The sequence below is a fragment of the Scomber japonicus genome, chromosome 1 (genome assembly GCF_027409825.1).
Source record: "Scomber japonicus isolate fScoJap1 chromosome 1, fScoJap1.pri, whole genome shotgun sequence".
NCBI lineage: Eukaryota > Metazoa > Chordata > Actinopteri > Scombriformes > Scombridae > Scomber > Scomber japonicus.
Genome location: NC_070578.1, coordinates 31,159,056 through 31,184,525, shown reverse-complemented (window position 1 = coordinate 31,184,525; position 25,470 = coordinate 31,159,056). Strand labels below are relative to the sequence as shown.

Below are 25,470 nucleotides of genomic sequence, written 5' to 3'. Positions count from 1 at the left end.
AAAGCAAAGTGTTGTCTGTCTTCTGTCATGATCATGTAGTCTTCTTAGTAATGATGTGTATAAAGTGAGACTCACAATGTCTGCGTCTTTTTTCCTTCGTTTTTTACGTTCAGGTTTAGGTGCTGGCTGTAGTGAAAGAGACAAAACAGAACACAATCGTTAAAATCTCTGACACCAACAACCCAGATGGCAGATGTAAATCAAAGTACTTGACACTTAAAAGTTTGTAAAACTGAATTTACTTTTTACACAAAAAAATGCTTATACATCCTTCTTTCTCATCTAAACCTACATGTAGTTATGAATGCAAGTTACCAAAAAACTATTAATTCAAAAGAAGAATTAAAAAATCTTTCAACAGTTTAGACATCATCCAAAATCTGATTAGTGTGTCTGTCTTCCTGAGCAATCAGGAGGCAGCTGTGGCATTACCTTGGTGAGTGTGCCATCCATCGGTTTGTACTCAGTCATGAACTCATCCAGGAAGACTTTAAAGGTGTTGACCCACACTTTGACAGGAGACTCACTCCAGTCCCTCTGCTCCTGTCTCATGGTCTTCTCCAGGATGTGCTCAAACAGAGCGTAGAGGTCTTTGTAGCGGATGCTTTTACCATCATCCATCTGGGGAAGGAGACATTTGATCACAGAAAGAACAAAGAATTTATTTGATCTACTTTGGAAATAATGAAAGAAGAGAAGGAGAGAAGATCTAATTTTGTACTCCTAATTAATTAGTTTGATGAAGGTTGTCACAAGCAAAGTATCATGTAAACACTTTTACAATCACTTACCGCCAGCGCTGTGGAGTAGGAGTTAAAAATGTTGAGGCGAAATTCCTTCAGAGCCTTTTTAAATACGACATCCACCATGGTGTCCTTCTTACTGTCCTCTGTGTCCAAGTCATTGATCTAAATAATGAGACCACAATCGACTTAGCAAGAGCATGTTCTACCTGTAGCTCAAAAAGTTCAGAAAAAGCATTGACACATAATCCCTGCAGTTTATTACTAAAAGCTCAGTGGTTCTGTTGAAATTTGCACTGAATCCTTTAAGTCAAAGTAAATCCCTTTTTGCGTCATGTGTGGAAATTTCAATCTCTTAATGAAACTACAAGCGAAACTTCAAGCCTGTCATTCACTTGTGAGCTTAACGTTTTAACCCACATTATGTATTGAGATAATTACAGAGAGCATATGAGATTGTACCTTCTTCATAAGGAAGTCGTTCATGCTCCTGTAGTCGTTGGTGCAGGTGAGGATCTGCAGGGCGTCGTTCTGCCACTGAGCGGATTCAAGAGCCACGCTGCTGATCTTAACACTGCGCCTCCGCTTCACCTTGGGAGAAGGCTCCTTGTTCTCTTTCAAGTCTCTGAACCCTCGATCCAACGTCAGATCGGGACTGCAGGGAGGCGACATGTTTTCCTGACCTGCTGTGTGTGTGGCAGAGAAAACCAGTCAGCATCAATATCTTCCATTGTGTAAACTTGAATCATATGAAAGTCCTTATAATGGATGTATTTGCTTTTGGATAACACACCCTCTCCCAGTAATGGCCCAGTGTCTCCATAGTCTCCATCTAAGGAATCACTACCACAAATCAGCTTTTCTCTGGATGTCTTCTTGTCACCATACTTGGTTTTGCCCCAGAAGCGCATCTTTCCACGAACCCTGTTCAGAATGAAAACAAGATAGATGAAAATTGTATGATTTATGAAGAGAAAAGTGATCACAATGTCCTAAGATACAATTTAGAAGAGACACATTTCTAATAAGATAAAAAAAAACATCTCTATATATTAAAGGGACAAATGTAGATCCTAGCAAATCTGAGGAGAGGAACAAACCTTCCATCCTGCGAGCTCTTGCGCAGTGTGTCCACTTTTCCTAAATCTCCTGATGACATAGCTTTGTGTATCTTCTTTTCCTCTTGAGAGATTGTAGGCTGAAACAACACCAGGTCAGAGGGCAAATTAAAGATATGGCATAGCTGAAAAAACAAGCTTTTCCATGTGAGCTGTAATATGACCAGCCAGTAGATGGCAGCATCACATCACTGTAGCACAACAATATGATGCAAAGTATACCACTACATTATACATTTAACATACAAAACAACTGCTCAAAAAATAACATTTTTAGAATAAGAATACATTAATAAGGTCTAATTGTTCATAACATATCAAGCTGACAACATATGGCACATTTTTATTCTCAGGAAAACTGCTAAGGAGTAGAAGGAGTTTGTTAAGTGATAAAGAAAGTGAAGGGAGGCTGTCCGTTTACAAGAATCCCCGAGGTTTGATTCATGACTACAGCTACGGCTAAAAGAGGAAAAATAACCAGAGTGACATGCAAATATTGTTAGTTAATAAGAGAGAAAAACATCAGGTGAAAACTGAAGAAAAACCACTGCTATAGCTGTGAGAGTCAGAGAAGAGAAGCCAAACCATGTTAGAAAAGCAACTTAATGTTTTAATGGAAAACACATTTCAGAAAGTGCTCTGCATCCATCATGATGAGTAAAGTCAAGTTAATATTCTGGACCCCCTCGAAAACCAGATGATGCATCTCAAGGGGTTTATCCAAATAAAATAACTGTTGATCATGATCTCTTGGGGGGGTTGTCAAACCAGTAAAATTTAAGGTTTGTGGTTATTAATTTTGGATTCAAGTCTTTAAAAATTTGGACGGAGACTGTTACATTACCCAACATCATTTTAGCAGGCATTTTAAAGTGTGTCCTCCACTGAAAATTACTCATCACCATTTTCAGAAAACAGAAATGTGTTGAAGCTCAGTTTGAGTCAGAAGTGTGATGCAGATCTACGCGCTCTCTGCTGAGGGGGTTAGACAAGAGAAGCCACGCTTTAAGAACGTAGAGAGGGCCAGTAATGGCTGCGATGGTGCCTGTTACCATGTCTGAGTCACTGAAACAGGACTGTCCTAAGCCTGCCTCCGTGGAGCTCTGTTTGGAGAGGGGCAGAGTGTAATGTCGGGGGCTGACGGGGCTGTCACCGTCATAGTCATCCTCGTCTGAATCGCCCCCAACTGAAAGGATGGGGGCGCGGGTGAGGAAGTCGGAGCGGGTCCGTGCCATTCTGGCTTTCTTTTTTTGGCCCGCTCTGCCAACCTGGAGTTTACCAGAAGTGATAACAGTTTAAATGTAAAGACTGCAGTTGCCTTCGAAAACCCTGCAGTGCATTTTTGTTCTTGTAGGTCAGCTATGCAATTTTTAGTGTTAAGATTGAAAGATATCCTGCCAGGATTCATTCATTAATTCACAACACAAAAAGGCACTCTTACAAACTTGCAAACACATGCCATATCCATCTGTTTATTGTCTTTAAAGAGGAAAGATTGCTTACATCCCGCGCTTTTGTTCCTTTAGAAGGCTTGGAAACTGGTGCGGGTCCTTCTCTGGGAATGGCTACGGGCGTCTCTTCAGCCACAGCATCACCGTCAAACCTAAAGTGCAAATAGTGAAGAAGAAAACATGCTTTAAAAAAAGGAAAAAATACTATCCTATTAAAGGTACACTTATTTTATACATTAAGGTCTGGCAGGAGCTTTCTGAGGTCTGAGAAAATAACCCTGATTGTTGTATGATCAGATGTTTTTGGAGTTTGTCCCATACTAGAGCTACTAGGCACCAAGGATATCTAATCCTGTGTTGCATTGATTGTCATCATTCTGTCTTTATTGTGTCTTTTTGTTGTCTCCCAGCTTTATGGATGTGCACTGCTAAATCACTGCAGTACAGTTATGTTAGTAAAACTTTATTGAAATACACACTTAGAATTTGTATGTGATCATTTTCGTATCTTTTAAATTATATATAGGAATAGGTATGCAGAAAAATGGTGCAGTCTGTGTTGATTTCAACCACAATCTGCCACTAGGATATTTTAAAATTCAACACTTTTAACATGAATGAATAAAGGGAATTAAAAGCAGCATGCTAATTCTATACTCACTTTGTAAATGTCACTTTGTCCTTTGGAGAGAAGAAGATGTTGCCTGGCTTATCCGTCATGCTAACCGTGGTGCCCTGATTACTTTGAGCCTTCTTGGTGGCTGCTCTCACTCTGGTCCCTCCTCCATCTTTGGACTCAAGGGTGAGTTTGGGTGCCCAGCCCTCAGCGACAGGCCTTCTGTCTTTACGTCTTTCTCTGGGAACAGAAGCAGGTGGAGGAGGCAGCTGGGGATGAGGGGCACTGGCCTGGATGTCGACGCCTGCAGGAGAGTGTGCTGATGGGGCAGCGGACTCTGACCAGGTTCTGCTATAAGGAGCTTGCCCTGCTGTCCTCTCAATCAGCAGAGAGCTGGGTCTCAGTGGCTTGCTCGAGGTGGCAGTTGCGCCAACATCTTGTCCACCCTGCCGGTTCTGTTGTATCCTCTGGAGAGCTTCTCCCCTTTGTTTCTCAAACATGTCTCTCTCATACTGAGCAAAGAAAAGGCGCTGGCGCTCCAGCTCCTCTTTCTGTTGTCTTATTTGCTCCATCATCTCCCTCTCATTCTGCTGTTGTTGATTACGTTGCCTCTCCTCCTTCTCCTCGTTCAGTCGCACCAGCTTCTCTATGACGAGCTGGTCAGCCTGAGCGCCAGCAGTGGAAACCGGGACAGGACCATGAGGCGCAGGAACTGGGCCTGGTTTCTGTGGCGTCAACTCCCCTGTCTGGGCTGCCGAATCTCGAACCTCTACAGGGGGACGGACCATACCGCTCAGCTCTTCACTTAGCGGGGTTTCTTTCTGCATACTTATGACCACCACCACTGGACGACGTGATGACTCTCGCCTTTCTTTGAGAGGCTTGATAACAGTGGTGGTGGATGTGGTGGTTGTAGAGACGGCTGCCTCTGTGTTTTGTTGAGGCTCTTCAGCAGGACGATGGGAGATGACCGTGGTGGTCTCACTAGCAGGGACGTAAAAGGTAGGGAGGTAGTTCTCGATTTTGGGCGGATGTGTAACATAGGGGGTTGCCAGATCAATTTTTGGCTGGTCCTGGATGCCAGGGTGGGCAATAGCATCAGAAACCCATGTCCTGTTCAGTTCATCTGGCTTTGGGCTTGTTGAGATGACCTCCACACTTGGCTCTGGTGCTGGAGATACTGAGTCAACAGGGGAGCAGGGATCCTCACTGTCGGTCACCTCTTCTATGGCCTTGGGAGCCTCGTCATCCATACTGAGAAGCTCAAAGCTGCCTTTGGAGCTCTGGCTATCAGGCGTGCCCTGGGGTGAACGCAGAGGCGGCGTGGTGGGGGGCACCAGTTCAAGAGACCAGCGCCTCTCCTCTGAGGGGGACGAGGCTCCACCACTGGTTGCCCGGACCTTGAGGAGCTCCAGGCTGAACTTGGCCTGCTCCAGCTCTCTCATCCGCCTGCTCTCTCTCTTGGCCCGAGTGGTTTTCTGGCCGGGCTCGTCTACAGTTCTGGTCTTCTCTCGCACCACCACTGCGGATGTTGGGTATGAGGCAGGTGTTTCAGAGTATGCTTTAGGTGAGCCCTCTTTTGTACTGTCATGTTCTCTTCCTTCACCTTCTTCCTGAACTGCTCCATCAAGGCTGCTGAGGATTTGGAGAGTCCTTTCCCGTTCCTCATAGGAACGGTCCTCCCACCTGCTGAGGTCCAAACCTATGATTCTCTCAGGCGGCTCCTCCTCTTCTGGTGAGAGACTCACCTGGCCATTCTGTAGCTGAAGCAGCTCCTCCTGTTGCTCCTTCTTCTCCCTCAGCTTCTGTTCTCTCAGTTTTCTGAAGCTGTCGATAAGAAAGACATGGTAGCAACTTTAGCTGATGTCAAACTACTTCATAGAGTAAATTTGAAACAGCTTTGAGCTTTGTTTTTCATATCAAACTATAACTGCCTCAAGTGTTTTCACTTATATTACAGTCTGATATAAAATTCTTGCTCTTAGCAGCTCAGCTGATTGTAGAGCTGCTTTGTGTTGGATCGCTTGCGTAATGGTATGGTCTTACCAAGACTGTTTTGTTAGCACACTGAACAATGACCAAACAGACTGCAGGAGCACTGTGCAAAGATTAATCTGGTTTTTCAGCAGCTTGAAAAATCATGCAGTCATTTACCTCCAGAAGCTGTTTTGAGATTATTGAGCTTATATAGAAATGCTACAATGTTTTTAGGAACAAAAAAAGACTGGTGCTACTGCTAAGGATAATGTAATAGGTGTTTTACAGTATGGGTTACCTCTGCCTGGCAAGGTAGCCTCTGCTTAATGTCTGTAGTTGTATCACAGCGGCATACAGACGTAAGTAGGCTTCTCTGGCTTGATGACAGCGCCAGGCTGCCTGAATAACCAAAGCTGCCGTGCAGCGGCGATACATCCACAACCTCCATGCCCTCTGTAGCACCAGAGCAGCCGCCCTGCACAGCCTGAACCTCTGACGTTCCCTGTAACCTCGCCAGTGTGTCTGTAGACACAGAGCTGCCCCCTCCTGGACATTAGGGTCATAGTCGTCATCCTCCTCTTCTGTGGGCTGGTACAGACGCCACCATTTCTATGATGACAAAACGATGATGATGAATGATACATAATATTTATGATACACTGATAGTAATAGTGTCGGCCTATGTTAAAGTTCACTGACTAAAATAAGTATAGTCTACTACAGTCATGATTTTAAACAGTTGAAAGTTAGACCACTAGTTACTCAGTGTGGTCTGTTGTAATGATAACAACTAGATCTGTGTAGCATGCAAGAAATTATTATTTATTAGTGAGAATATTATTATACATTGTTGAGATACTGATAAGTATCACAATCTTTTAAATCTAGGCAAACTTACATATAAAATAAAATAATAAATTAATTAAATTGATGTTCAGTGCAATTGATTGCATTCACTTCAGTGAAACAAAAACTTTTTGTTTTTAATTATAATTCACATTTATTTGCTTCCTTTGTAATGTAATAATAGGAAAAATATAATTTTGTACAATAATATAATTTGATCATATTAGCACAATACAGTTCCTCTGAATGCTAATACTGTACATAGTAATACTGAATTACATACATGACAACACACAGAAGCAAAGTGAAAAACAAAACACATAGGTAAATTATGGAAATGAAGCAGATAGGGATCAGATCAATGATAAGGGAAAAACACTGTACCTGGATGCAGATTGCTGCCTCTCTCATCCGGACAAACTGCTTCCTCTCCAGCCGGGCTCTGAATCGCTGCTGCAACATGACGATGAGCCTGAGAACTTCGCTGTGGAGTGAGGCCTGCAGCTGCTGACGCTCACCCTCGCGCAAAAACACCTGAGGGGAGGGACGGCAATGAAGTCAGCACAAGGATAACACACACATACTCTTAATGAAGAGCGGGGTAGTACACACACGCCTTTAAAAAACGCACACACATTCCCTCACAAGCGTACACACAAACATCAGGAATCCCTGACACATGGCCACAAGAATGTCAGGTATGATCTTCTAATTATATAGACAGCATCCCAAAGGCATGGACCCTTCCATCATGCCCCATTCATACAGTGGACATACACACCACAAATATGGGGCACTGTCTTGATTACATCCTTTTGTTCAGAGAGAGGATGCTTTCAGGTAATATGCGGTTACCCCCAACACTACCCTTTCCTCATATCCCTCTATTTATAGACTAAGTAATCTAACAGGTTAGTAAAGTAACCAAGTCATTTTAAAACCTCAAATTATTTTGAGTTAATCAATTTTGGGGTCTGTAATGGTAATTTCCAGACTCCTAAAGTGGACAGTATGACCATGAAAGAGATCATTGAATAACAATAATTTTCACCAATGCTCAATAAAGCTTATTCTGACTACCTCTAACAAAAGAAAATCATTAAACCTTTATCATAGGTTTGTATTGTATGTAATGTGACTTTATTTAACTTATTGAGTCCTGGTATTCCACTAAAGTAGCTATAAAAAACATTATTTCCCCATACAATATATATTTTTACCAAGCTGTTCTAAAACTTACTGAACACTGTACAAAATATTGCAATTTTTATGGCTTATGTGAAAATTCAATCTAGATGAATTTATATAACATTTCCATGTAATTCTGTATGCAATTATTGATACTGACTGAAATTTAAAATAACTTCTGTCAGCCTAACATAGCCAACCTTGACACAGTTCATTTGTAATAATATAACAAAACCTTTTACATTTGTTTGTAGAAGAGGTTAATACAGACGGGGATAATGCACCCGTTTATTACAACAAACGTCACACAATGTTTAATCTGTTTATCTTTTAAGAGTTAAGAGGAACGGGAGACGAGGAGGCAGAGTAAATACCATTGTCTTGCCAACTTGGTAACCATCTGGTGCCAGGTCTAGCTGGTCCAGACACTGCTGGATGCTCTCTCTGGTAGCGGTGGTGCTTTCTGGGAACAGCACGCAGAAGTGATGGACGAAATCCTGTCAAGAAGAACAAGACAGGGTGTTAATGAGAAGTCTTTTTATTACCCTACAGTATCTGTTCTGGATTGTATGTGTGTGTCTTGTGACCCAGATTTTTGAACAACAATAGGTTTGTGACAAAAACGTTTTACTTGATTGAATGCATTTCTTTTTCTAAAACAGATGACAGAAAATAATTCATAGGTTGGGACTGTACTGTACACACTGTGGCCCTGACTTTTAAATGTGTCTCTTGACTAGAAACAGACACTGAATCAGCCATCCGTAGCATCTCTTGAACAGAAACCAAGCTTGAAAAAAAAAAAGCTGTCAAGGCACATGTGGTTTCAGGTAAAAGTCCATGCTTTCCATATTTGCAGGGGTTCAAACATCATGGCATAAATATGCTGAACTCCAACTCTTCAAACTGAGGCCCATTGTCTGAATTCAATACACTCTGCACCCTGGGCTGTAGGGGGTGGATAGGGAAACAGATGCTGTGTTTATACAATTACAAGCATGGGGAGTGTTTCAGAGACCTCAGGACAATGGAGAGGCTCTGTTCTGAGTAGTCGGGACACAGCAGAGTCCTCGAAAGTGATACCATGCCAAAGATATTTCTCATTAGTGCTGACCGCAGCACTAAATATGTTTGGAGGAATTTCTGGTAAATGAGCAATATTCTGTTGCTAAAATTACCTGAGTGAGCTCATCAAGCACACATCAAGCAAATTATGTACTCAGGTCTGCTTACCCAAATAACAGAATATGAAGTATTTTATTCTGTAGTAGTTTTCAATTTTCTTCTCAAGTCAAGTTGGATTATCCTGAGTAACTGGGACACTGTTTCTAGACAGAGTTAAATGACTACTCTGACACTGAAATGACTCATTTTCAGTGCGTGGGGAGTGATAAATAAAATTTCTTTAACCTTTACTGTATTTGGGTAGTGCCAATAACGCCAGCTGAGAAATCAAAACCTCAGAAAATAAATCGAAAAGGATCAGATTGGCAAGATATCACAGTAGTTTTGTGATTTGGTGAAAAGATCTTGTAATAAACTAGCTCTGTGACTTAATGGTGGCCTAAAATCTTGGCATGACATAACAAGTCTGGCACAAATTAACATTCAGGACCACAAAATGGAAATAAATGTAAGAAAAACTGGACTGGGAAAGAGCCACTCCCAAATGTTTTTTGTCCAACGACTCACTTCCAATCAGCGTAAAACACGATCTGCTTTATTAGTCATACAGTGCTTCTTGCAGGGTTGACATCATTCGAATGACAGCCAGTGCGGTTAAGTGCTGCCACCTCACGTCCCCCCATAATTCCCTCTTGACACAACACACGATGAATCCTGGCTCAAGTAACATCAGCAACATGTTTCTTGGAGAAGAATTCATTGCAGGCACCTAGACTCACAGAAACCTGAGTGTCATTCGAGTTTTGGGACGTGAACAGCGGGATTGATAGTGCATCAGTGTTCTGACCTGCACACAGCTGCACAGAGGGAACATGTTCATATTATCTGCTTCTGCACCTCCTTTCACAATTTGGCTTATCAACTGCTTCCTGGATAAAATGATACTTGGCAATTCTAGACCAAGATTAAAAATAGTGGATGAAGTGGAATTGTTGTAACTGTGTAACTCCAGAGCAGCTTTGCTGCAGCTTTTGTCTTGGGCTTGGAGACAATACATTTTATTAGAGAGCCTGCATTACAAACTGTGGTCTAATGAAAATCTGCTACTAGTTGAATTATGAAAGGTTTTTGGAGATTTGTCAATTTTGTCAATATTTCTCCGACAAATATTCCCACCTTTATAAAACCTATCATACAAAATTGCTGGAGCGCCCTTTACAATTAATCCCCTGCTCCTCCTGTCCACATAACTACGTGTCCTTGGAAAGATACTTAAACCCATAATTGCTCATGATACTGAGGCTAGCCCCTTGAAAGAAAGCTTGCAGCCATCGGAGTGTGAGCAGAAAAATCTTAAAGTGCTGTAGATGAAATTTAATTTAATCTGTATTTTTATAATGTATTGTACCGTTTCCTCTTTTCAGTTTGTTAAATATAAAACGTTCCAGTTGGGACTTGCCTCAGACCTTTAAAAAAATGACCTTCAGTGTGAAAATGTTACCTTGAAGCTGTACTTGATGTTGTAGCCTGATTGCCGGATGCGCACAGTCTCCAGCATACCAGTGTAACGCAGCTGCCTCAGCACCAAGTTATCGTTAAACCGTAAGGGCAGCTGAGAGAGAAAGTCGCAGATAAACAGAGAAGTGAGGAGAGGAGAAAATAACAATAAAAGGGAAAAGCAACAGGCAGCAGGGGTTGAAGAGAGGAGGAGAGGGAAATGATAAACAGATTTAGAGAAGTTCAAACTTCAAGGGAAATGAAAAATGCTTTGAAAAACTAAACCAGAACAGTCAAAGTGGCTGCAGTCTCAAGTGAGCACACTGTACCTTCTCAGCATTGGAACGGATGCACTTGACAAAATAAGGCTCAGACTGACCCAGGGTCTCCATTAGCTTATTGAGAGAGGCCTGCAGAATGAGACACAAAAACAAGACACAATAAAGCAAGATCATTTTTTGTCTCTTCACTCTTGTTTAAGAGACAACAGTCAAAGAAGTCAGGTGGCTTTGTTACCAGTGAATAACTATACGACCCATCTGTAAGAAAAAGATGAAAGTTGCTGTCTGGAATCATTAATACTAACAATATGTCTACATAAGCATGTGGTTCTGAGGGGGAAGGGGGACCATGTGTGGAGTATTGGAGTATTTCCATGTGCAGTCACTATGTGTATGTGTGTGTGTGTGTGTAAACATATGCACATGTGTGTCAGCATGTGTGTGTGATAATTCAGTGGCAGGAGGAATTCAGTCTCCTCCCCCTCCATGGGAGATTAAAGCAATCAGTGCAGCACAGGATGTGGGAAGTGAAGTCATCCACACACTGGGGCCAGGGCTGCCTGCCAGAGGGGCCTCAGCACTCTCACCACCAACAACCAGAACACAGAGTTCACTCTCAAAGAAATTGGTAAAAAAAATTGCAGTTTTTGGTTGTTGAAAGCTTTTTTCTGACCTGGAAAGTGTTACTGGGAGCTGATGACAGCTTTTATCTGACCTTTTTTTTTTTTAAACAAATATTAACAAAATTATTATGAATCTTAATCTTAGTATGTAGTTGTGGTTACCTTTATCTGCTGAGTAAGACAGGAAATTACTCTACCGACAAATTAAATGGGCATGAATGAGTTCATTTTTGGATCTACGCCCATTTCATTTTAATAAAATAATCACTACAGTTATCTATTTTCTTGGTCTCATCGCCCACAAAGACAGAAAAAAAATCAAAAAAGAGTGTCTAAGTAAGAAAAGGCTAACTTTCTCACCAAATCAGATGCATTTCTTTTTTCATTAAATTTCCAGACAAGATGTCATACATTTAAGACTTCTGGGTGGGTGTATGAACTACGTAATGGACTTCACACACTTGATGAACAAATACAGGGATTAGTCAAGTGGACAGTAAAGGTCGTGGGCAAGCAGAGAAATGGAGGGATGTTTCCACCCACAGCTGGGTTTAAGGGACACACCTTGTTTTCATCATATTCACAGCTGGAGGGAGATTCCTCTGTCCAGCTCAGGCTAATCATGTTGTTTTTACAGTGAGAGCGCTGAATGGCAAACCACAGTGCTGCAGTTCACTACTGGCTCCATGTGTTTGTGTTTCTGACCTGGAACTGTGCGCTGATACTGGGTGGTTTCTTCTTCTTGTGGAGGTGAAGCAGTGACTTGGTGATGCGGTCGTGAAGCGTCAGGTTGCTGAGGTACTTCAGTGACTTGACATTCAGTAAGTGCTGTGGTTGGGAATGATGGCAGAACATTGAAACATTAAAATACATGACTTCCTTTAATACGAATAACGCAAGACAATAACATAAAAATATTATCTTCCACTGTACCTTCGGAAGAACTGGCTTAGATTTGTAGTTTTTGTTCCTCCTGTTTATAAAAAACAAAGCAAAAAAGTTATAAATTTAGCATTAAAATCCTTCCTTTTGTTCTTTAAAAGGCAGAAGTGTGAAATGTACCTTTTTACTGTTAAGTAAAAGGTCACAAGTGCATTTAATTAATCCCTGAAAGTCTTCCCAAGTGGGTCATATCCCTGTCAATAAGTTGCTACTTTATTCATCCCTGTGGGGAAATTTTCTTTTCACTTGCTCCCCTCCGTAGAGAGGTCAGAGGTCAGGGTCAGCTACAGAGCAGCACTCTTGGAGCTCGTAGGAATGCAGTGATTGCTGAAGGACAGTTCATCAGGGCAGATGTTCACTGACAAAGAGTCTGAATCTGAGACTTTTCAGTTTTTGGGCAATTGGATCCTACAGCTGGCTACGATAACAAATAGCAGTAAAGTTTTGTGTTTCACAATTGGTAAACTAAACACATACACAAAAATACAACAAATAAATTAGAAATAAAACACTCAAATTAGGGGAGCATAATCTGTACATCATCGTTTAAGGATAGTTTCAAGTATTACAGTGTCTGAGGATACTTCTTGTAACTCACATAAGGATGTCGTGGGCTCTCTCCAGGAGCTTGCTGCTGGCAGAGTTGACAAAGATGCCATCTTCTTCTGTGGTGGTGGAGCTGCTAGAGGATAAACGGCTCTGCCTTCCAACACGCCCATTCCAGCCGAGGCCCGGAGAACTCCTTCGGAAAAAACAGACGTGGATACATTTATGAAAATCCATTAATTGAAACTAATAGTTAAGGTAGAGAGTGGTACACAATTAGTAATAAATAATGATAGTGTTTATTTTGTAAATTAAAAAAAAAAAGAAATATGCCCTTATATAGTAACTGACAGAGAGAGAGCCGCCAGGAAACGGGGGGGGGGAATTACCTGCAACATAGGTCCCTGGCCGGATTCGAACCAGGGACGCTTCGATTATGTGGCATGTGCTCTAACTACTTGACCACCAGGGCACTCCTTTATTTTGTCAATTCAATCTAGATTTTAGTCATATAACAATGAGTCCACCAGCCAGCCAGGGGCCTTTCTGTGTAGAGTTTGTATGATCTCCCTGTGCCTGCATGGGAACCTTCCACAGACCAAAAACATATAAGTTAGGTTAATTGATGACTCTAAATTGCTAAATTGCCTGTAGGTGTGAATGTGAGTGTGTATGGTTGTCTGTCTCCGTATTATATGTTATCCCTGTGGCTGACTGGCAACCTATAATGAGCCTCTCGCACAGTGTTAGCTGAGATTAGCTTCAGCTCCCCCGTGACCCTCTAGAGGGTTAAGCGGTAAAGAAAATGGATGGATTATATGTATCTGAAAATGAGAACTGTCTACTCTAGGGCTATAGTATTTTCCCCCAAAAAAGGTATATCATCATCAGGAGCATTATGCTGTAGTTCATGTGTTTTTTTCCACTGACAGTGAGTGGAATTCATCTCACACAGTATCTGACACAGTTTTATGAAGTCTTGCAGTGTTTAAACCTCAGGCCTCAAGGTGAAACCTAACCACCTGCCCAGAACACAAACATAAACACGGGCGGTCAGGTCATGGTTAAACCCATTAACCAATCTGAACCATTTTAGCCAAGAGGAGACGAGAAAAGACCTGAGGAGTAACAACCGTTTACACAGAAGAGGTGAAAAGGTTGAGGTTCTTGGTACTGTAGATCTTTAGTGGAGGGCTGGCTGTTTGGATTTAAAGTGATTTTCCACTGCAGCAGTGTCAGAAAGTGCAAAGAAAAAAAAAAGTTTAATAAATAGATGAAGCTTAGGCCCCAATCCATGTAAGTGCTGACATCAAAAATTAAAAAGGAGAGCGTTCTCTGTGCTAACTGTTTTTGGCTTCTGAGGCACCACATAATTTCTTTCCACATATTTCTTGAATTATTTGTCTAAGAGTGATGTAGTACAACTATTACAACATAGGTTTAATTTTACCGTGTTTTCTTTTGCAGTCAGACCTTTAAAATACTGAGTGTTAACTTTGAAATGAATTGCAGATGCAGGCTGAAAATAGAAAACAGGCATCAAATAAAACAACATAGGTATGACTGGTCTTCACATTACTTTTTCTCTCTGTAAGAGTCATGGACGAGACCCAGAGGATGCTTCTCTAACACGGCTCGACTATCCTTATGCTGAATCTCTGGGGGGCAGTTCATATGATTTGAACTACCTGCATTACATTACATTATTGTGAATTACGTCACAGGCCCACAAAGCCCCAATATTTAAGAATAAATCAAAGCCTTTGAGAAAGCTTTCATATAAAAACGGCTTCCTTTGAGATGTATTTTCTCATATAATCGTAGTTCCGATGTTTAAACAGTTTATTATGTATGACTAAATCAGAAAACAATTTCTGACCCCACAGTATGAAATAAAGAATAAGCACGAATATTCTGTTTGCATCTGGCCTATCAAATAAAAGAGAATCTGTCCCCATTTGATCATCAATTTCAGTTAATGGTGATAGCACAATACGGCTTTTGTAGTGACTGTTTATCTCCATAGTCTCCCTAAGAGTCCCATAAAGCACCGCACTGTCCGCTGCTCTGTCCAGCCGTCTAGCACCCTGCAGGGGCTTAATATTTATCACTCCCCGAGCACTTCTCTCCAATGCATAGTTCCGACTTTACATCACGGAGGAAGCAGCTGGGCAGGGTTTAGAGCTGTCTCAGTACGGAGAGGATGAGTGTGTGCAAGTGCGAATGAGAGAAAGAAACCAAGAGGGAGGGCAGAGGTTGCAAATCACATTAAGGGGGGACTTTAACAGCCCCACACTGAGCTCCTGTGTAACAAAAGCTGTCTTGTACGAGCCGCTCTGTGCTACCAGTCATGGTCGTGGGCTGCTAATCTCACGATCCACAGCTAATTAGATGAGGTGGTGGACCAAGGTCTCAGTGGGATGCTATGAGAGCAATGCTAGGGGTCACAGCACAGTCATCACTCTTTTTTGTCTGCCTCCCAAGGCTTACCACTTTTGTCCCAAAGCTCAGAGCTGTATGAGGATTAAAAATATCTAAAAATATGACGGCATCTAAAAAGCTGTTATAATCTGTTTGTTGACACTGACTTTCTATAGACATCTTTGTTGGATGTGTGTAAGAAATATGTGATCAAATACAAAATTTAACAGCATACCCCAGCATGAACTGAAACCTTTACTGCATCTTTCTCTTTGTATTGACTGTCTGTTTTTCTACTATTGTCTCACTAAATGAGGCATAAAATGACAGAAAAATGCCAAAAAAAGGTTTACAAGAAGTTCAGTCTATCCGAAACTGCTCAACTGAAACTGGGTGAACAGACCGTATAAATATAAAGAGATATCATTCAAAAAACAGACACACTACTTTCATCTTGTATCAATGTCTTTTTTTCCTTCTATAAAAACAATCTGAGGAGTAAATAATCCAAAAGGGCAATATAAACAAATATGGAAGTAAACACATAAATAATAATTCATCTGTCATATAAATTTACGATATGAACATATTCAATTCATCTGGGATTTGAAAGACAAACTGCATGAGTAGAAGTGGTGAAAAAAGGACATTTTGATAAACTGTGCATCTACATAAATACATGGAAAATTAAATAAACACCTGTGCATTAAAATCCAATCAAAATGAATTAAAAAATATAAAGACAACCTCTATCAATCGGGCTGATGACGTAACCGCTGGTTACTGTTTTCGGTTTTCGGTTTCTGGTGTTGTTGTAGGAGCCATATATTGATTGTTTATTAGTTATTCTGTGTTTAATTAGCTTTGTCTTGTTGCCATGGTGATATGTAGTGTTTGGGGTCACGTGGGCACTGTAGCCACAGCCGGTAGGTTATATCAGTACCTGCTTCACCTGCACTGGGGATGGAGGCGAGTCTAGGTAGCCGTAATTTTTGTTGACCGCATTTCATTATCGCTGTTTTGTTTGTTTTGATACACGTTCGCCAAGTGTACACATATACCATCCTATGGGCGCGTGTAAAGCCGCTGTAGTATTCATTTCATTCATTAAAATCTCCGAAACTTCTTTTTGGACTCAGTGTGCTTCTCTGGAACAGCAGCAGCGTGTCATACAAATACAAGACCTATTCTGCCTCACCAGCGACTTTTAAAAGGTACTGGAAAGCCGCTACAGTTGTATTAGACTGTATTACATTGTCAGCTGTGTGTCACAGTAGCTTGTCCTCATATGGAACTGCACAGGTGTTAACGTCAGTGTGTCATTCCCGTGCATATCTGAGGTATGTTTATGAATGCCCTCATTAAGAAAGTCTACTACTGCATTTTTATTGTTAAGTAATAATTATTTAACTCATGCCCAAACCTGTTATTCTAGATCAGAAGCCTTATAAAGATCTTGAAACACGATACTACAAGAAACCACAAAACAGTTCCACCGAAGACTCTTACCGTGGCGATCTCTCATTGATGGTGTTGCTCCCCTGAAGGTCTGACAGTGGTGTACGCGGACTCTTTCTGGTAACACCTGATCACGAACAGACAGGATTGCATTATATGAGGAAGACACACACAGACACAGACACTTGCTCACACACATACACGCACACACACACACACATTCAGACAAACACACAACAAACAATCCAACCCTTTAAAATCATCACAAGCAAAGACAGAACACACTTCTGACACCATGTGACACTCCAGTGTTATTGCAGTGAGTGTTATGTGCCCTTTCATTGGTAATTTAATTGACTGCAGGTGATTTAATATTGAAACAAAGATCTGCAAGGTTAATAGTGAGTTACTCTTGTTAGTGCCAAATTACGGAGGATAATACTAAATAGCTATTAGTTTAGTCTGGACTGTAGGTTTACTTGAAACTTTAATCTGCTATTTTAAATGCCGGTATAACAACCCCCCCCATAATCAATTATTCAATGAAACAAGATCCAGAGCAGAATTGATTACAGGGTGTACTACAGTGTGAACTACAGTGTAAAGGCTGGGTTTTTGGCAGTGATAAGCCTACAGCTGATGGACAAAGTGATATTAACTCCTACACCAGCAACCCTTCTGATCCTACATGCAATCACAGTGATGAGAAATCAAAAGAGATCTAGAGTGTGTTAGCCTACTATTTTTATAAAGCGATTTGAGAGGTTTTTTTTTTGTTTGTTTGTTTTTAAATCAGGGGACTTAACAGTATACCGTTTTCACTTTCATCACTTTGTACAACATTTTCACCCTCATCTGGAGCTGCAGGGTGGCACAGAACAAAAAGACACAAACACATTTGAGTGTAATGGAAGTGTGTGAGAAAACCTACACATACATACAGATTGGCTGTATGCCCTGCACCACATGTGAGGCCAAAACAGCTGCCTGTGAGGAAGTTAGTGACAATAATATACACATCTGCGTCCCAACTATGTCCCATCAGTCTTCTATCACCATCACCAGCCTATGTGAGATTAGTCACAAGGGAAGTAGTTTTTTTGTTGTTGTTTTTTTTAGAGGTGTGCTGTGGTGGACAAGCAACTATACCCGCTGCCCGACAATACTGGACATAAAAGCGTAGCAGTGTGCCAATGTGGATAAGAGTGATGAACACCTGGAAGTGTTACCAGATAAAAGTTGACAGAGCGCCACAACCATGCATGTATTTGCTAGCACTTTTTTACTAACACAGAGTTAGTGACATGATGGCTAAAGCATGCTAGTGAAAAACATGCAAGACTAAAAACAAATGCATGCAGGTGCAAAAGGGGGGGGAGAGGGAGACAGAGGGAGGGGAGACCAACAAGCATCTAGTCTAATAATAGAAATTAAGAGTCACAAAGCAGAGAAAAACTTTGTGAAAGTATGTCTCTTTATATTTGAATGTTCTTATGCTTTTAATCTCTCTTGGCTTGACACTGGCTGCAATAGGCTGCAGTTATGTTGATGATGCTGGTCGGCCTCGCCCCTACAGTTTCCCAGGTCATAGTCTGACATGAAAGTAAGGAGGAGTTATTGTTGTATTGGCAGCCTTACTGTACTTCTCCTCTTTGCATCTCTGCAGGATCTCTAAGCTTCTCTGATGCACAGGGTGCTGCAGAAAGCTAAAACTATCCACACTTTTCAAAACTGCACAGGGAGCAGCGTCATCATGCCCTTGGAGAAGCAAAACAAAAGAAAAAAAACAGAAGAGAGAAGAAAAAACACACAAGGGGGGAAGAGAAAGAGAGAGAGAGAGAGAAATGACAGATTAGATAGCGAAGAAGAAGAGATCAAGAGATGCAGTCGTCTACTGGAGAGATACCTGTGCAAGACTTTTGGAGAGAAGATGATTGACATTCAAAACTGCAGTTGTTGGCAGCAGTGGGATGTTTGTCATTGTAGTTTTTGTATGTAAGTGTTTGCCCCCCAAGGTAAATCCAAATAATGTCTTCACAATGCAAGACAACAATAATACAATGTAAAGGTGTCGGCTATATGCTTTACAACTCCACGTCATCTTTGACAAGAGTTTTAAGAAGTTAATTAGACATGAAACCTGTGCCAAGTAAGTCAAAAAATATTGTCATTTTGCAGGAGTGCTCTAGAAGACATGTACTGAGATTCCCCTTGGGTGACACTGAGGTGTTCAGTTTGGGTTGGAAGAATTTCTAAATGATATCTAAGGATTAGCAAAAGATACAAGATTTTTAATAAATATATTTTTACATAACCACATCTACATTTAATACTGTAAGTATAGGAAGGATGGAGAGGGTGCAGAGCGAAGTCTGAGTCATACAACGGCAGTGCTGAGAGAACATCTGATGACAGGTTCTACTGCATATCAAGTACAGCTTTTAAAAAGTAAAACTCTAAAAGGGAAAGAAGAACATTCATGTAGAGCCAAAGCTGAGAGAGAGAGAGAGAGATAAAGAGCAACAGCTACTGTAAATACATGGCAGCTCTACAACTACACAACAGTGCACACATACTACAGAACAGCAGCTAATGAAGCACAAAATATGTCGAATGTAAAGCAACCTAAAGTGAACGAAGAGGACAAAGTTGTAACTGTATGGTATGTGAGCATAAACTGTAGTAAAATCTAAACAACTATTTTTAAACGTTCATGTCGTTTATTGGCTGAACACTGCTCTTTTTTCCCCCCTTCTTTCAACACTTGTGAGCTCTCGCCATCCAAACTGTTTCAGAGGTGGCAGACAGTTTTTGCTCGTTGTCAGCAAATAAACCACAAGCTTCAAAAACACAGCAAAAATAAGCATTTAATAATTACTCCCCTCCTTTAGTTTGTCTGCTAGTTTACCACTACTCTTACTGAACACTTTATAATCTTGACCCAATAATGCTCACATGCCATCCAGGAAACTCAATATCCCTTCTTTCTTTGTGGATTCTTTGGCGTTGTTTTGAAACATCCTGAGCTTCACACACAACATTGATTATTATTTCTCTGTCTGCTTTTGACAGTTGACAAATGTGCTGCTGCAAAATAGTACAAAATATAGACACAAATGAATCACTTGTCTTGATATTTCCTTTTTTTTTCATTTTCTAAGCTCAGATAAAGTTTCCCTTCTTTCCTTTCCTGTTTTTATGTCTTTCAACAGAACATACATCTGCCTAACCACTATAGCATGCCTCTTTAAAGAGCTGGTGTGTGAGCTTACCAGTCTTCTTCTGCGTGTGTCTCTTCCCAGCCTCTCTGAAAGCCACCAGGGCCCTGAAGTAGGCTCGGAGTACCGCCCAGCGGAAGGTGGCTGATGGGTCGATGCCGATCAGCCCGCAGATGAAGGCGTTCTTACTGCTCTTCAACAGAGCCACAATGTCCGGGCGCATGTGGTCTGTATTCTTCTCCCTAAAGTCCTGTGTATGTGTGTGTGTGTGAGAGAGAGAGAAAGACAATGGCATGCAACAGTATTATGATGATCAAGTTTGATTTTGAGTTCGCCACCATGTCTTCAAATCTAAGGATTGTGAAAAGTATTGCTGTGCTTGTGGAGTTCTTTGGTTGACTGCATATGAGGGCTGTAGTTCATGCCAGATACCATACAAATCTCGATTTGATTGCGTAATACACAGACAGATAATACAATGGCTTCTAATTGTTATAGAACCAGTAGCAGTGCAATTATTAAGTGTGTAGTTTGGTTTGTGATCCTGGTGTTGGAGGTCAAATTTAAAAGGTTGTATTAGTCATGTAATAACTGCAACTTCATATGTTATACCTATATTATTATACTAAATATATTAATAGTACATGATATTTCTACAAAATATACTTCTCATTCTTTTCACATCCTTAGCCAATATCAGTTGTGTTATTTGTTTATTTAATATGTCATTTATATATTAAAAATATGTTACATTCACTTAAAAGTAATACTCACCACAATTTCACACAAAATCTAGCAATATATTACTTATTTTATAAAGGTGATGTCATTTTTTAAATGAAAGGTTTAAGCCTTTCAGCTCCAATTTGAAAAACAAAAAAAATCATAATAACAATGTTGTTTAACATGTAGTGTGATACAATCACCATCATATGATGCAATCAGTTGTGTGTGAATGTGTGAGAAAAACACAACGAAAGCTCAAAAGGGGGGGGCAATAAGGTGGAGACGGGCCTCTGCTTCTTCTATTCCCTTTCTGTCTAGTCAATTATGAGGAGGGGAAATAAAACGAAGATAACACTGACCTTGACACCGTACTTGACCTTGCCAGCATAGTGTCGGATAATGAAGGCGGGCTCCATGACAGCAGGGAACTCGATGTAGCTGTTTCCTTCATGTTGCCGCTTAAACTTATCCAACAAAGTCTGATTGGTTGCTTGGGGGAAGCTAAAATGAAAACCACAAGAGTTTAGTTTGCATGAATTTCTATGGAAGCTGAAGAACAACAGGTTTATTTAACATGTTTTGTCTAAATGAAAACACTTTACAGAGGAGCTCTGCAAGGGAATCATACCGTTTAAAGCTGTCAAATACACTATGAATACAGTCCTTTAAATCACATTGAAAACATTCTACAGGTTTCTGATCAGTTATATACATATATCATATAACACAACACCTTTTTCCCCATCTATACCACACATTTAACAGCAGTTACCTTACCATTACTTATAGTGAGCCAGTGGAAACCTGGCAAATTAATGATCTGATCTGTAAACAGTTTTGACATTTTATCCTCTGAATCCACAGGATAAGGATTATCATTTTAAAATAATCCTGGCTCAAATGTCCCTCCTTTCATTTTCAAGAGCCAGACATTTTGCAGAAAATCAACAGTTTACAGGAAGAGAAGAGGGGAAGAATGACACACCAGGGGTTTTGGATCAGGGTGAAACCTGATCTATGGAAATATCACAGCCAAACACTCAGTGCTATTCCCAGCTATTCCAAATCGGGGGAATTTGATTTGGTGTCCAAATGGAGAACAAGGGAAATTTAAACTGGAAATATTGTTAGTAAAAATAGTCTCAGCACAGCTGTGAATCTGTAAGAATTAAAACAGTAATCTGATTACATTTCAGTTAAAATAAACATACATTAAACAAAATGTGCATGTATTTATTGTTTAAAATGATCAAATAAAGGCAAAAATAGGAAAAAAATCTGTCATTTGCCTTTTACCTGACATTAGCCATTTTCATTAGGATTGCTTTTTCTTTTCCTGCAAGAGTGTTGAGACCTTCTGTCATTCCTTCAGCTTGAGTTTTTAAAACATGCACGTCAGCAGAGCCTTTCAGCTTGCAGAGCTTCATGTTCCCTCTGCTCTGAAGGGTTTGACAGAACCCTTAGCTACAGTCCCATGTTTCTGACTTCATCAGTTATCACACGTGCTTAACATTTTCATTGGCAGACTGACAACTGGAGGTTGAATGAGCTAATGAAAACTACATTTGATTAGCATCAAATGGCCTCATACATGCAGAAGTTCATAGAGTTGTCTTTAAAGGACTGAACCCAAACAAGCCGAGGGGGACAAAACCTCATATACGATCATCCTATAAAATTAATAAGTCTGACAAGGTAGCAAAAAAAAAATGCATAAAGCCGGCAAATGAAGAATAATGTCAGCATGGACATCTGCCAAATTTCAACCTGCCTGAAGCACTTGATGGTTGGAGTTTCCCCACAAAGAAAAATAAGATGAGTTATAAATGAAATGAGTAAGTAAAACAGGCAGTCGGACAGGCTGAGATACCCACTTGCACTCTTCATCCAGGAGGTGGAACAGCGCTGTGGGCTTCTTGCTGATCAGGTTGATGCAGCCCGTATTGTCGATGTAGTCGATGTTTCGCCAGCTGATGCCCTCTACTCTATATTCCTCCTACAGGAACACAAAATGCAAACAGAGAGCTCAGCATTGTTCAATAATATTGTTGCTCCGAGAGTTTTAATGTAGGCAGGCTGCAATCCTATGTACAAATCAGTGAGTAGCAGCAGATCAGTGATAGGCTCTCTGGTATTCATGGTGTATATATCTGTAAAAACATTTTTTTTAAGTCATATTTCTCATGTAAAGAAATAAAGTTCCTTATTTCAACACACATATAAACAACATAAAATATGTAAATTTTAAAGATTCCCATTGTATATTTATTTTGTAGAGCAATTGGAAATAATTATTGTTAGGTCCAAAGTGCATGTGGCATCACCCATACAAATATAAATTATCAACGTGTCATCAAAACCAGCAGCAGTCCTACGTAGGTTGGGCTGTTTTCAGTTCTACTATCAAAGCAACAATGTTGTTTGTATGCATGCTTTCATGTTGTCTCGCCGTGCTATAAAACGCTCCTCAGATCTTGTCTGGCCTCTCTGTGGTTTAATAATGAGAGAAGCATTCAGAGCATTTACCAATGTTCTTCTCCATACATGTTTTTTCCCCTGTGTTCCTGGGAAAGAGATTCAGCAAATAAAGACCTTAATCTAGGGAGGATTTAACAAAAATCACTAGTCTCCTTTTCTCTAGTCCCCTTCTCTTGTTACCCTAAAGTCACAAAGCTGAAAAAAATTCAAGTTAATCATTGTTGCTTAAACCACTTTCTGGGCTGAAGACAGTAAAGTTCACCAGGAGTACTGTAAAAGAGAAGATGATGCCCTCCTGTTGTCACTTTTTCAGTATTTGATCAAACAAAATAAAAAAAAAACATTTTCACTTTAAACTTTGCAATCAAGTGAAAGAGTTTTCTAGATTACTTCTGCTGTTAATATTATTGTAGAAAAAATATGTTTCATTAACATTACGATGATGTGTTGTTTGTGCCGGGCTTTCTCCACGGAAACAACCCAGCAGCTTCCATTTGATTCCCATAAACGAAAGATTTTTAACCAATTCAACAAAATACATTCATCAACACTGGCTGTTACTCCCCTGCTGAAAACCGCAGCTGGTTCATCCACTTGGAGATATTACAAAATCAGATGGAGAAGCTGTTTTTTGAGACTGTATTTCCTGAGTCTGTGGAAAAACAACTATTTCCTTAACATCCATAGACCCATTTAAAAGGTCAGTGTTTCCCTGGAAAATTCAAGTTTCAAGAAGTTCAGTGCAACAGCTGGAAGATGGATTTCTCATTCCCAGAAATCACCATACAGTAGTTCATTCACTAGACATTGTTATACATTATATTGCTTTATGTTATGTTTGTATGTTTATGTTAATCTTCATCACTGTACATCTGTGACCTATGTCTTTAATGCAGGGGGCTGCAAGCTAAATTTCCTCTTGGATTATAATATGGCAGAATCTGTCCTTTTTCATCGTTTAACAACGTCAAGTCTGAATGCCTGAAGGTGATAGTTGTCTTGTCTCAGTAAATTACTAAACACAGGATTTAATGACACATGCTGGGCGGAAACTATAAAACGAACACCTGTGTAAGATAATACAGCCTGCGAAACTTATAATACTCAATGTTTGTGTCAGATGGATGCTGACTCGACTCTTCGCTAATCGCCAGGCTGTGGTTTGTGGGGGTGTTGGATTAGATTGCCTCATGTCACACAGGATACTGCATCCACCCCCTCTACATATTTCTAAAGAATCGTCCTATAACTCCTTAGATTCGCTTTTATTTTGACTCGCCCAACAAGAAAAAGAAATCATGAGATGTCTCGACTTCTTCTCTTTTCTACGAATATTGTAAGTGAGTCCATTCATGATGACTTCTACATACATCGCTGCCGGTCATCACAACCTCCATCTGCTGTTATTTTTATCTGTCAAAACAACATGAAAGACATTCACGTGAGCTCCATAAATCATAAAGTAAAACAGAAAATTGCACTCGTTAATGAGTGTGTGTATCTCTGCGTGTTCATGTGATGTTTGACTATTTAATTAATGACTCTATTACAGAGAGATCTATGCAGTAGGTATACAGCACATGATCAAAGAAAGGCAGAGGAACTAATCTCAGTATTAATTATTCATTGCTACTATCTCTTCTTTCCACCTTTCCACACAAATCATTGTCAACATCCTGGAGGAAGATTTAAAAGCTGGACATTATGATTATGTTATCACCTTAGATCTTTCCAGTGGAGATCAGCAAAGTTTTATAACAATGTCATATACTGTACAAGTATAGTATTTTCCCATACTACTTCATGTCTTCATGTGGAGTTCTTCAAGGGTCAGTCCTGGTCTTATTCGAGCACAATCTCTTATCATTGCTATGCCGATAATGTCCCACTCTAGGTCTTTACACGAGACCAAACTTCAGAAATTTTTCAACAGCTTCTTACTCAAAGGAGGCCTCCCATAAAACCTAGGGGCTGATATTTGTTTTTCAGTTAAACTTTGACAAAGACCTTAGGTCAGCTACTGTATAAATTAATAAACATTAATGATACGTCCAACAGTTCAAATCATCCACGGTGCATGTGATTCCACCATACATCAGTACCAATCCAGCTCAGGTTATTAGTACAAGGGTTCCTGGTAGTGCCTCGCTCAAGGCCAGTGGTACCCAAACTATTGCTGTCCTGACTCCAAAAGTCTCTCTGGGGTTCAGTTCAGT

The 25,470-nt window shown here is 40.4% G+C and overlaps 1 protein-coding gene across 1 annotated transcript in view; it reads right to left on the bottom strand.

The window, feature by feature from the left end:
- The window catches only part of myo9aa (myosin IXAa), a 93,073-nt gene that overhangs the window by 6,077 nt on the left and 61,526 nt on the right, over nt 1–25,470 (bottom strand). The window contains exons 11-35 of the mRNA XM_053319181.1: nt 22,651–22,772; nt 21,136–21,277; nt 20,105–20,300; nt 18,471–18,590; nt 16,884–16,959; nt 13,006–13,149; nt 12,399–12,438; nt 12,171–12,293; nt 10,891–10,971; nt 10,566–10,676; nt 8,314–8,436; nt 7,136–7,285; nt 6,204–6,514; nt 5,535–5,755; nt 5,035–5,504; nt 4,642–4,995; nt 3,974–4,584; nt 3,365–3,464; nt 2,914–3,129; nt 1,844–1,941; nt 1,537–1,667; nt 1,206–1,429; nt 792–908; nt 433–621; nt 76–126 (exon numbers count right to left, since the gene is read on the bottom strand). Of these exons, the coding sequence (XP_053175156.1) occupies nt 76–126; nt 433–621; nt 792–908; nt 1,206–1,429; nt 1,537–1,667; nt 1,844–1,941; nt 2,914–3,129; nt 3,365–3,464; nt 3,974–4,584; nt 4,642–4,995; nt 5,035–5,504; nt 5,535–5,755; nt 6,204–6,514; nt 7,136–7,285; nt 8,314–8,436; nt 10,566–10,676; nt 10,891–10,971; nt 12,171–12,293; nt 12,399–12,438; nt 13,006–13,149; nt 16,884–16,959; nt 18,471–18,590; nt 20,105–20,300; nt 21,136–21,277; nt 22,651–22,772 (4,521 nt within the window). The remainder of the gene's footprint in view (nt 1–75; nt 127–432; nt 622–791; nt 909–1,205; nt 1,430–1,536; nt 1,668–1,843; nt 1,942–2,913; nt 3,130–3,364; nt 3,465–3,973; nt 4,585–4,641; nt 4,996–5,034; nt 5,505–5,534; nt 5,756–6,203; nt 6,515–7,135; nt 7,286–8,313; nt 8,437–10,565; nt 10,677–10,890; nt 10,972–12,170; nt 12,294–12,398; nt 12,439–13,005; nt 13,150–16,883; nt 16,960–18,470; nt 18,591–20,104; nt 20,301–21,135; nt 21,278–22,650; nt 22,773–25,470) is intronic.